This window comes from Anguilla rostrata, chromosome 13 (genome assembly GCF_018555375.3).
Source record: "Anguilla rostrata isolate EN2019 chromosome 13, ASM1855537v3, whole genome shotgun sequence".
Lineage (NCBI taxonomy): Eukaryota > Metazoa > Chordata > Actinopteri > Anguilliformes > Anguillidae > Anguilla > Anguilla rostrata.
The window spans coordinates 19050443-19063495 of NC_057945.1; the positions used below are offsets into that span (position 1 = coordinate 19050443).

The window sequence follows — 13053 nt, forward strand, 5'->3', positions numbered from 1 at the left end:
CATTTAGGCTTTTTTACTACATGAAAACCCATAAATGAAGCCCTTATTGTTTAATAAAGAAGCATCAAAGGCCTCTTTTGATTCTCTATCCTTTCAGTGTTTGCTAACTGACTGATGGAGAGCTATCTCAACTCTGTCCACATGCACTGTCCAAAATGTTGCCAGCTGTATGGTACATTCTATTGGCAGTAGATCTCAAATTCCATTCTTGTGTGCCTCTCTCTCGCTCTCGCTCTCTCTCACTCACTCACTCACTCACTCACTATGGATTAGGTGTTAGTGCCTTTTCGTCACAGGAAGCTGCTTACACAGGCAGATGTGCATATGAAAACCAACCCACAGACCTCATCTACGGTGTTTTTCGGTCTTATGACACTCATACACGCACGCACACCTGCAACCGACCATTGCACGGGAACAATAAAGAGGTGGACTCCTCTTCTCTTTGCTCAGACAATCTGACGTCCTGTAGAAGAACCCCGGGCCCACACAAGCACACACACGCAAAAGTACAAATGTATTTTCCTTGTGTACAATTGCTGACGTAAATTCATACACCTTCCTGTGTCTCTTGCACCTTCTGTATATTTCCTCTCTCACTGCACGAGGACTACTACATAAGACACTGACTCACTGCGGACTGCAACCTGCTAACCAACCAGAACCAAATAACGGGAGACAGGACCCTCTGACAACAGGAGTAACAAACCAACAGGAGATACGAGAGAGCAATGTGGTAAGTGGACCCATGTGCAGGCATGTCCGTTTTGGTATTACTTTTATTTAGAAAAATATGAAAGGTAAAAGTTTGAAAAATGTGATAATTGTATTTTATTTGACCCTTATTTAACCAGGGAAGGATGGAATCCGAATGGGTAAGGAATACAAGGGATTATGTAGGTAATCAGATGTATGGATGATTCTGTAAATCTAGGTTATTGAGATCGGGAAGATATGTTTATTGCTAATACAAACATTTCTGTTATACCACATTAAAGCTCTTGCGTCTCTAGATTGACAGATGTGATGTGAAACAGCATTTACAAAAATGTAACAAAACTGTGTAAAGGTGCTTCACAGTTGAAAAACATGAAATGGGTGTTCCATCTCTCATTTAAAATACAGATGTAGGCTGAGTGCTCAGTGTTGGTTTGTGGTGTTTGTATCAAGGGCATAACCTTGTAAGATGGGTATTCAGTCAGCATGGTCTTTGTAGACTCTAAGAAGACTCTTTGTAGACTCCTGCATCACAGAAGAACCGTAAGATTAGCTTTTATGAAGGTTAACAGCATAGCTGCTTTCTGAAAAACGACTGGATTAAATTAACTTTAGACTGCATCACGGTATGGATTGTGAGTGAGGCTAATACACACCATTTACAAGAGACTAGTTAGCTATTAGCTATTAGCTGACTATCAGACTGAAAGCTTGTAATGCACCCTGGATTTTAATTTGATTGGCTTTTTATTGTATGAAGCCACATTAACACATTTATTTGTTTTCATTTTTCATCAAATAAATGAAGTATCGAGTAGTTGACAGTTGGCTTCCCAACACACTTCTGACTATGAAAGCTACTCCACGAAAGCTGGATGTCTACAATGTTACTGTAAAAAAGTAACCGAACAAGGGTAGGAAAGCAATAATAAATGACACATCATTGACTAATTATGTTGGCTATTTCACTGATCGGACAGGTCCCTGGAAATACAAGTCTATGATTGTTTTTGAAAAGCCCATGTGGCTCTAAGACGGGCACTTGTTCTGTGAGATTTCAAAATCAGAGCATTTCTATAGGGGGTCATTACTGGCAGCACTTACAATCAAAAGAAATTTGACTCGGAATCAGTGACATTCACTGGGACAAAGCAGACTTTCAGATATTTATTTCTGCTAGAGCTGCTCTGTTGCGCTTTTTGTGAGGAAATGCCGTGCTAGCAGTTGCTGCATTGTACACACACTAATAATGTGCAAATGTTGCACATTTGCCCTGTGTAATAAACTAGTGTTTCAGGGAAGCAGAAAGGCACCAGAGGTAATGATGTATCAGAAATATTAGCTTGACATTTTATCACTTCATTAGGCATAATTCACAGTAACATAACTGCTTGAGCTACGTGCTCCTAAAGTGAGAAACTTGTGTGTAAAGAAAATTTCAATCTCACCATTGGTAAACAAAGGTAGGGGGTTTCTATTTGAAATCTAATGCACAGACAACACAACCACATACATGTGACTAACCTCTGCTGATTGTAACAAACAACCTCTAATTTAGAAACAGAAGCATAGTTTTTCACTCTTTCAAATTTATATTATTGTATAATAGGCTTGTTATCATCCAAACATGATGGATGATAACAAGCCTATTATAACTTAATTTGTTGAATCGTATTATTTTTCTACAGCTATTATATTTAATACTATATCCTCAAATGAATTTGCTACTATTTTGCTACTACACTATAGCCTCAATTTCCCTCTAGCATCTACTGTTTCATTTAACATTATGTTGTGGGTTTACGTACTAACTTTATACATGCATATTTCTCTGCCTGTTTCTCTGGATGAGAGCATCTGCTAAATGTCTAAATGTAAATGCAATTTTACCCGCTTTGATGTAGTGCCTTGAAGTGAGCCCAGTTGTTACAACACATTTTCAAAGCTACGTTCTGATGCTTTTCATCTTTTTTGAGAAATATGGTGTTTAAGGTAGTTTCCAGGCTGGGACGACCCTGAGGGGCAATTTCAGCTCTCACTGTGTTCTTATCCCCACCCCCCCTCGTCCATATCGGCAAAACCAGAACAATTTAATGAACGTGTGCGGTTGGAAAACAGGGCATTTGGTGAACAGGTTATTTCTGTGCTTCCTCCATCTTGTAGAAGGTTACAGAATGCTGACTGTCAAACTGCATTCTGTAACCTGGCCACGCCTGTCTTACAGAGGTGGTGCGGGTGGGTGGTGGTGGGGCGGGTGGGTGATGTGGTGACGTGCTGTTGTTCGTTGTGCTGGGTCGCCGCCTTGTCCAAGCGGCTGTTACAGTAATGACGCACGCAGAGATCATACTGAAACCTCAGAATTCTTACTGTCATATGACCTGTGCTGATTCATGTGAACACTGGACAGTAGGCAGGTTGCGTTCCTGTGTGTGATGCTTCCCATATGAACTGAAAAAGAAAATGTCTGAATGGGCAAAATGTCTGAATGTTTGAGGTTAATCCTTATGCTTTAAGTTTTAAACACTATACTCTATACTTTTACACATTAAACTTTACTTTAAATTGCAAAAACTAGTCAAAACAGCTTTGTAGATATTTTAAAATTCAATTTCATTAGATTTCAGGCCTTCAGAACACATAGCAAATAGAGCTTCAGAAAATTAAATCATAACACTTGTGGAATTTTCCGGGTTGTGTTTGCTTTTAAGTGTTACTGCTGAATCTATGCATACATGGAGCATGACTGCAGAAGATGAGAATCCTAGTGTCTAAAGTGGTTCCTTGCTGTGGTACTTTGCCCGGCCCAGAGTCTCAGTGAGAGGCTTGTTTCCACCACAGGGCAGGGAGAACGAGGGGCATATTGAGGTTTGGTTAAACTTTTGCTGGTGTACTCTGAGTGGCTTTTTTAACACTTGGGGCCATATTTATTAAGCATGTCGCAAATTACCGCTGGGGCTGCAAAATTCTGCGTCACCGCAAGTTTTCAGTTTAGCGTTCATGTTGTTTTGTGGAAACTGACGTGTGTTCACCCATGGTCTCTTTCAGAGCACAGAACCAGCCGGTCTAACAGGGAGAAGAGCTGCAGACTGATATGGGGAGTCGTCCTAGCAAAGGAAGACGGGGCTCCAGAACAGTGGCCCAAGAGGCCCCTCCTGAGCCCACCACTATTGGTGAGCACTGACCTCAGCACTGACATATGCTGACCCCAGTTCTGATCTGAATTCAGGCACAACTTCTGTTACTACTAGGCACTAATACCTGAGCACTTAATAGGTCAGTAGGTACTGTATACACTGGTAGGTACCGTGTAACTACTGTCTATGAATATATTACAACACTCTATGAATATATTACAAAACTCTTCTATGGCTGCTCCTCCCTCAGAGTAACAAAGCCCCATTTGTCCTCTCATGGCTCAGCTTCCGTCCTTACGGTTTCCCATGTGTCCTCAAAATGTCAGAAAGTTGACATACGCCAATGGCTGCCGGCAGCGTCGCGGCTGTGTGCTCCTGGATGCTATGGCACTACTGTGGCAACAGAAAGAAAAGCAGCTGCTCACAGCTCCGTGCAAGCTGCCTACACCACATCCCGCCAAACCGCCGTGGGCCGACAGTGACTCGATTTTAATCAGAGAGGAAAAAATACTGCAGCGGTTTGCTCCAAAGCATTTATGCAGAGTTGCCCACTTCTTTTTCCCTGTGATCAGTAATGATAAATGGTTATTGTCCTTGCTGTTGTGATATATGTTCTAACGTGCAGATTCTGTGCTGAGTTATAAGAGCCTTGGTCCTGTGATATGTGTTCTAATGTGTGCAGGTTCTGTGCTGAGTTATAAGAGCCTTGGTCCTGTGATATGTGTTCTAATGTGTACAGGTTCTGTGCTGAGTTATAAGAGCCTTGGTCCTGTGATATGTGTTCTAAGGTGTGCAGGTTCTGTGCTGAGTTATAAGAGCCTTGGTCCTGTGATATGTGTTCTAATGTGTGCAGTTCTGTGCTGAGTTATACGGGCCTTGGTCCTGTGATATGTGTTCTAATGTGTGGGTTCTGTGCTGAGTATAGAGCCTTGGTCCTGTGATATGTGTTCTAATGTGTACAGGTTCTTGCTGAGTTATAGAGCCTTGTCCTGTATAGTGTCTAATGTGTACAGGTTCTGTGCTGAGTTATAAGAGCCTTGGTCCTGTGATATGTGTTCTAAGGTGTGCAGGTTCTGTGCTGAGTTATAAGAGCCTTGGTCCTGTGATATGTGTTCTAATGTGTGCAGGTTCTGTGCTGAGTTATAAGAGCCTTGGTCCTGTGATATGTGTTCTAATGTGTACAGGTTCTGTGCTGAGTTATAAGAGCCTTGGTCCTGTGATATGTGTTCTAAGGTGTGCAGGTTCTGTGCTGAGTTATAAGAGCCTTGGTGCTGTGATATGTGTTTGTGTGACATGCTCAGTATTTGTCCTGGGTTGTGACAGCCTCTCAGCTCCTCTTTTCTTCTTCTCAGATACCCACAGGTATGTGGTGGTGGCTCTGTACAGCTACCCTGCAGGAGGGCCAGCCGAATGCAGCATCCGGATTGGAGAGAGACTGAATGTCCTATCAGAGTAAGACACCCCATTGTCACTCGCAGTTCCTGCACAGAACTGTGGAAACCAGAACTGGGCTAAATAATATTATACTATCAAATCCTTTTCCTACTTAAAGCACTATATAATCAATATCCATCTTCCAATAATATATTATTGTTAAGAGTTGTTAAGAGTTCTATTAAGAGTTAAAGTATTGAAAATATGTATTGGGCCTTTGACACGAATCTGGTGGGAATACCAGTTACAATTTCTGAAATTCAAAAGATAAATACATCTGCATTATTAAATACCTCATAATTTCTTGATGAAATCACATAAATGATCAATAAAAAAAAGTTTTTGCTAATGTCCCGTCTTGTCTGTCTATAGTGAAGGTGATTGGTTGAGAGTAAGCTCCACAGCAACAGGCAGAGAGAGCTATATGCCCAGCAACTATATGGCCAAGGTGTTCCACTGGTAAGTCTTCAATGCTACATGTTTACTTAGGAGCTCGCTGTGAGGGTGTTAGCATTAGCTTGTCTCTGTTTCCAGCTGGCTGTTTGAGGGTGTTAGCATTAGCTTGTCTCTGTTTCCAGCTGGCTGTTTGAGGGTGTTAGCATTAGCTTGTCTCTGTTTCCAGCTGGCTGTTTGAGGGTGTTAGCATTAGCTTGTCTCTGTCTCCAGCTGGCTGTTTGAGGGTGTTAGCATTAGCTTGTCTCTGTTTCCAGCTTGTTGTTTGAGGGTTTTAGCATTAGCTTGTCTCTCTCCAGCTGGCTGTTTGAGGGTGTTAGCATTAGCTTGTCTCTGTTTCCAGCTTGTTGTTTGAGGGTTTTAGCATTAGCTTGTCTCTGTCTCCAGCTGGCTGTTTGAGGGTGTTAGCATTAGCTTGTCTCTGTTTCCAGCTGGCTGTTTTAGGGTGCTAGTATTAGCTTGTCTCTGTCTTCAGCTGGCTGTGTGAGGGTGTTAGCATTAGCTTGTCTAACTGAAGTCTCCTGTCTTCAGCTCACTGTTTGAGGGTTTTAGCATTAGCTTGTCTCTGTTTCCAGCTGGCTGTTTGAGAGTGTTAGCATTAGCTTGTTTCTCTCTCCAGCTGGCTGTTTGAGGGTGTTAGCATTAGCTTGTCTCTCTCTTCAGCTGGCTGTTTGAGGGTGTTAGCCGGGAAAAGGCAGAGGAGTTGCTGCTGCTGCCACACAACCAGGCTGGCTCCTTCTTGATCCGGGAGAGCCAGACACGCAGCGGTGAGTTTGTGCAAAAACATGCACTCTCTTTCACAAATTCATACACCAGTGCATACACACGGACACATGCACATTACCGGAAATTCTGAAAGGCAAACAGGTTCCTTTAAAGCGCTCAAATGCGCATGTACCAGCTTTATATGCAAGACAGAAACCACAGGAAGAAAGAGAGATCATGAGAGAGATAGGACCAGAAGGAGATGAAGGTACAAACTCAGAGTAGATGGGTTCACGGTAGACGGAGGTTATGTGCATGTATAGTGTGTTGTGTATGTCAGACACTATCATCACAAGATTTTATGTTTTATGCCTGAATTTCTGTCTGGCAGCTTTCTTTCTTAAGCCCAAACTGAATGCAATGAAAAACTAAAATTCACTGAATAGTGAATTATAATGAAAATACTTGTTGGTGAAAATTTATGTTCTTGTTTCATTTGAGCTATGTTCAATACAAATACAATTTATAAAGAGATGCTAATGCATGCATGAACACACACACACACACACACACACACACAGACAAACAAACAAATGTACAAACACCTGCAAGTACTTTCAGGAAGAGGAAAGCAACCCTATGGTTCTAAGCCAGGTGTCTGAGATCACAAGTGATGGCTTCAAACAAGGCATCATTCCAAACCACAGACAACCCAGAACAAACAGCCACATGTACTGTATATTAGCAATGAAAGCGGTCTCAATGAAATGCAGCAGTAGAGTGGTTTGTATAATGGAGTATTATAATGCTGCAATTATCTCAGTGAGAGAAAACATTCTAGCATGAAAATGTCCACCGTGTTTAACCTCATTTAAAGTTGTACTGTATTAAAGCAGGTTTGCAGTATATGAAAGTGAAAGTGTAAAGTGGGAGTGGTAAATGAGGTATTTATGGGAAATGAGGTATTTAATGAGATGAAACTAATAATGAAGTGAAACTGTGCTCTGCATGCTGACACTGGTGGTCTTGGTTGTGTTTGTAGGGGCCTATACTTTGTCTGTGCGACGGAGTACCAGTTCATCCGGGGACTCTGTGAAACACTACCGTATCCACCGGCTGCAGAACGGCTGGTTCTACATCTCCCCCGGACTCACGTTCCCCTCTCTCATCCAACTGGTCAGCCACTATTCCGGTGAGAGCTGCCACAGTGCACAGCTTTGCATGCCTTTAGGATGCATTCTGATGCATTTTAGGGTGCATTCAGTCATACAAGGGCACATTCAGACATACTTTATGGTGCATTCCAATGCATTTTAGGGTGCATTCAGACATACTTTATGGTGCATTCCGATGCATTCAGACATACAAGGGCACATTCAGGCATACTTCAGGGTACATTCAGACATACTTCAGGAAACATTCAAACATACTTCAGGGAACATTCAGATATACTTTAGGGAACATCCAGACATTCTTTAGGGCACATTCAGACATACTTTAGGGCACATTCAGACATACGTTATGCTATAATCAGGCCCAATTAAGTTTTAACACAATTTGGATGTACTTTAGGGTGGCAGTGTGCTATAATAGTTAGGTAACTGGGCTTGTAACTGAAAGGTTACTGGTTTCATTCCCAACTGGGGCAGTACTGTAGTACTGCAAGCAAGGTACTTAATTTGAATTGCACCAGTAAAATATTCTGTGTAAATGGACTATGTGTAAAAAAAAATGTATTCTGTGTAAATTAATCTGGTAAAGGCAATTCAGATGCAATTTCGGCTTAATTCTGACACACTCAAGGGTATGTTTAGATACACTTCATGGTCATTAAGACACTTTTTCCTATTCAGAAATACTTTTTCTATATAAGCAGCACATTGCTAAGTCAGATTGAGTTAACATATTTTTGAATCCATACAGTATGCGTGAATGAACATTAAGGTGTCTGTATTTACCTTACAATGTACCTGAATGTACCCTATAATATTTCCATATGCACCTTACAATATCTGAATGTGCCCTACAGTGTGTCCGTCTGTGCCCTACAGTATGTCTGTCTGTATGTTCCCTACAGTGTGTCTGTATGTGCCCTACAGTGTGTCCATGTCCGTCTATACCCTACAGTATGTCTGTCTGTGCCCTACAGTGTGTCTGTCTGTGGCCTACAGTGTGTCTGTATGTTCCCTACAGTGTGTCTGTATGTACCCTACAGTATGTCTGACTGTGCCCTACAGTGTGTCTGTATGTGCCCTACAGTGTGTCCGTCTGTGCCCTACAGTATGTCTGTCTGTGCCCTACAGTGTGTCTGTATGTGCCCTACAGTATGTCTGTCTGTGGCCTACAGTGTGTCTGTATGTTCCCTACAGTGTGTCTGTCTGTGCCCTACAGTATGTCTGTCTGTGCCCTACAGTGTGTCTGTATGTTCCCTACAGTGTGTCTGTATGTGCCCTACAGTATGTCTGTCTGTGGCCTACAGTGTGTCTGTATGTGCCCTACAGTGTGTCTGTATGTTCCCTACAGTGTGTCTGTATGTGCCCTACAGTATGTCTGTCTGTGGCCTACAGTGTGTCTGTATGTGCCCTACAGTATGTCTGTCTGTGGCCTACAGCGTGTCTGTATGTGCCCTACAGTATGTCTGTCTGTGGCCTACAGCGTGTCTGTATGTGCCCTACAGTGTATCTGAGTGCATGCTGATATCCTGTCCATCTGTCCTTCCTTCAGAAACGATGGATGGGCTCTGCTGCCTGCTGAGGGAGTCCTGCTTCATTCAGGGCTCTAACAATGTTCCTGTGGTAACAGGCCCCCCACCCATGGCCATCAGGAAGCCCACCCTGAACTGGAAGGACGTGGACAGGTGAAACACTTAGCTTTGCTCTGTCCCCTTGATTATGTCTGTGGATTCACAGCATCTCTGACAGTCTGTCTGTCTATCTGTAGCAGCCATCCTTCAGTTCAGCTGAGGTGTATCCCATGTTGTCAACTCTAGAACTGGTAGTTCAGCCAGATTTGCTTCTTCATTTTGCATATTTAACATAACCTTTTTGTATGTAATAAAATTGTTTCACTGCTTCTTATTAGTAAAAATGAATTTTCAACAATTATTAAACAATAACAATTCAGTAATTCTAAATGAAAAGATCTCTGACTGTTGGTCTGTCTGTCTGTCCTCACCTCTTGCCTCTGTGCTCCTGGCCCTCTGTGTGTCCGTGCATCTGTCTGTAGCTCCATGCTGTTCTGCACAGATAAACGGGATGTGGAGGAGTCCCTGGTCAGCGAAGGGCTCCGGGAGGCCATCAGTTCCTACATGTTCATGACGGAGGACAGCTGCGAGGACTGCGGGCACAAGTACCAGGCCTGAGGAGTGGCGGGAGCTGTCAGGGGGCGTGGAAAGGGCAGTGAAGCCGGGCTGGAGGCCGACCGCCCATTACTGCGGCCGCCGCGGATCCAGACCCACTCAGGATGGGGGCCATGGAGCATGACAGGGTTTGGTAGGGTCACCGTGCCTTACCGTCGTCTCAGTGCTCTTTATCCCAGACCCCCCCTCCCAAAAGGCCTGGTCCTGTAACTGCCCCAGTACTCAGACTCCACTGAGAGACGCCTGGTCTGACCCTGACGCACACGCTCCGTCCCCCACTGAAACAAAATATAGCACGCGAGTAAGTTCCCACATGGAAAGTACTGGAAAGTTCCCGCATGCCCCAGGATCATTCTGGCACCCTGAGAAGGACAGGGGGCCTGGGCTGGTCGCCATATAAACCAGCGAAAACTCTTGGAGACCGTAGTGACTGGCTGAGGCCTCTGAACGTTGTGCAGCCTTGCTGAGAATGTGACTCGTGCAAGCAGGGAAAAAGACTTTAAAACAGCTTCCTCTAACAGCGAAGCACGTCTCTTATCTCAGCCAAGGGAAACCTCTGGTTTAATGTTGGTCAGTGGGAAGATATTTTTCTCTCTGTTTCTTGGTCTCGAAATGTTTGTCTGTCACAAAGCAGCGGTGAGACCTCACAAAACATGAAGGGCCGAGCCACAGGGAAGCAATATTTCAGGACCAACAGAATGTTTATGTTTGTTGCTGCATTCTTCTGTGTTATTACAAGTAGTACTCGATGATAACAGGTAGGTGCACTGTTTTTCATCAGCCATTGTATACCGATGTTAATCATGGTATTTGCAAGGTAGTCAGAAGAGATTATTGAACATTATACATAAAAAGTGAACATTATGCAGAAAATGAAACAATGGTAATTTGTTAGTAATTTTCTTTTTAATGCATTTCTTCACACACCTACAGATGCATTTAAGTAACAGTGAAAGATGTACGGATTAACACTGCTCCCCAGTTGACCATTCAACCTGGAGTTCATAGCCATTTATTCTCTGTCTGTCATGTGACCTGTCTGTTATGTTCTTCACCATGAGTCTTCCAGGAAGTTGAGGTGCTTCATTACGTGCGAATGTGACATATGGGGTGTGTGGGATTGACAGGGGTGCTATTCACTGAAATATAGATTCGTAGAATTTTCACGTCTGCACACCTTTACGTGCTGGAGTCACTATGGTAACACACCAGTCACCGCAGTAACACACCCCCCCCCCTCCAAAACTGCATCAGGGTAAAACCCTGAAGAGAAAAAAAATCCCTTCACGCATTAACACAAAAGGTTACCTTTGTCAAAATTTTCTTTCTGTGGTTTCATTCACATTCTTTATAGCACTGGGTAGGCAAGGAAGCATAACTGTTTTTCGATTTTATGCCAACTTCTGATAATTATTCAGTTTCACTGTTATTTAGTAAAATGAGTCATCTAACATTTTAGATAAATCTTTTGATACACTTGTGAATGACATCTGACACCTCTTGCTATATTCTAAAACATAAATGTAATCCAATTAAATAAATTGAATAGCCTCAACTCAAAAAATGGATTAAGTCATTGTGAATTGAAAACAGTAAAAAAAATTGTTAACTTAATATGTAAAAACCAGTGAATGCTTTAGTTGCCCTATTCAAATGGTTCAAGACAATTGGTTTCCTCAGACCAGTAAATTGTACTCTCGGGTTATACAGTGTACATGAAATGTTTTACTGTGAGGTAAGCCACAAGTGAACCAGCTTAGGTATATACAGCTAATTTGATTCATTTACCCAAAGTAACTGGTGAAAACAAAAACCTTCATACACACCATTCAAGTTTTGCTTCAGCTGAAAGAATCAACCCTAGATACTAAAGACTGACAGGAGAGACTCAGACATTAGTACAACAGTACCTCCTTTTACAGCTTGACAAAAATGCCACAGTGGCCTTTGAACAGTCTTTCTCTGAAGCAGGCTTTCAATACTGGGTCAAGAGTCCCACCATTCTTTAAAATGAAGAACTGCTGTTCATGCTTTCACAAAGACCAACAAAAAGAAAATACAGAGTTGATCTGCTCAAGAGAAGCATCTATGCATGTATATGTCCTACATATGTAATAACTAAATTCCACACTGGAGAAGTACTGTACCATGAATGTGTGCGTGTGTACACATATTTGTGTTCATGTATGTGTGAGTATTTATGTATATGTGTCACAATGTAAGTAACTTGGCATTTTTGTACTTTTGTATTTTGTAGGTGTTTCTGACTAGTCAGATGTGTTCACTTGCTTCTTCAGTGCAAGTAGAGAGCTTTCGGTATCTACTCTTGATTCTAGGCTTTTGATTCCCTTTGGAGTCTATTATTGGCATTTGTCAGCATATTGACCAGAGTTGCACCAACGAAAGTCAAGGAAGTCATTATGTGGCTGAAAAATATGAAAAAGCAGACAGGCCAAACCTTCTTGGCTACTTCTGGGAAATTTCACAACTGTTCTCCATTTGGTGATAATGGCTTTCACTGTGGTTCATTTGACTTTATAACCCTTTTCAGACTGATATATTTCAACAACTTCTTTTATCGTCTGTTCTGGAATTTCCTTTGATCGAAGCATAGTGGACTTGTAGAAATTTTGTGTTGTTTATTTAACTATGGTAAGGTTCAATATGCGCAAAGTTTAGATTCAACAGGGCTGGCTGCAATGAAGCATGGCTTTGTTCAATTGGCTGAATCTAATTATCAATTAAATTTGGGCAAGTGGTTGATTGAGTAACTAAGGGGACAATTACTTTTTTCACATGGGTGATATGTTTTATAACTTTTTTCATGAAATAAATGAAATAATTTTAAAAACGTGTTTTGTGTTTACTCAGTTTCCCTTTGTCTTATATTACATTTGTCCGAAGATTTGAAACGATTCAGTGTGACAAATATGCAATAACAGAGGAAATCAGGAAGGGGGTAAATATTTTGCACAGCACTGTAATTTGACAAATGTACACAATTTTAAATGAAGTTGGCATATTTAGTACTTAAATATTATAGGACATTGCCAGATGCTGGCTATCTTCCCTGGAGATGCTATACCAGGCCTGTACTGCAGCCATTTTCAGTTCCTGTTTGTTTTGGGGGACTGGGTGATCAAGACTGATTTTTCCCTTCAGCCTTGTCTTCAGCAAGTGAAATGCATGTTCAGTTTGTTTCAGGTCGGGTGATTAATTTGGCCAATCAAGAACACTCCAGTTTTTGGCCCT

The 13053-nt window shown here is 42.1% G+C and overlaps 1 protein-coding gene across 1 annotated transcript; it reads left to right on the forward strand.

The window, feature by feature from the left end:
* Positions 1 to 344: 344 nt before the first annotated feature.
* LOC135237415 (src-like-adapter 2) lies at positions 345 to 12652 on the forward strand. The gene is made up of 8 exons (XM_064304550.1): positions 345 to 736; positions 3763 to 3887; positions 5204 to 5303; positions 5658 to 5744; positions 6402 to 6505; positions 7486 to 7635; positions 9168 to 9300; positions 9669 to 12652. The coding sequence occupies exons 2-8, from the start codon at positions 3809 to 3811 to the stop codon at positions 9802 to 9804; spliced, it is 789 nt and encodes a 262-aa protein (XP_064160620.1). The 5' UTR covers positions 345 to 736; positions 3763 to 3808; the 3' UTR covers positions 9805 to 12652.
* The last annotated feature ends 401 nt before the right edge of the window (positions 12653 to 13053 follow it).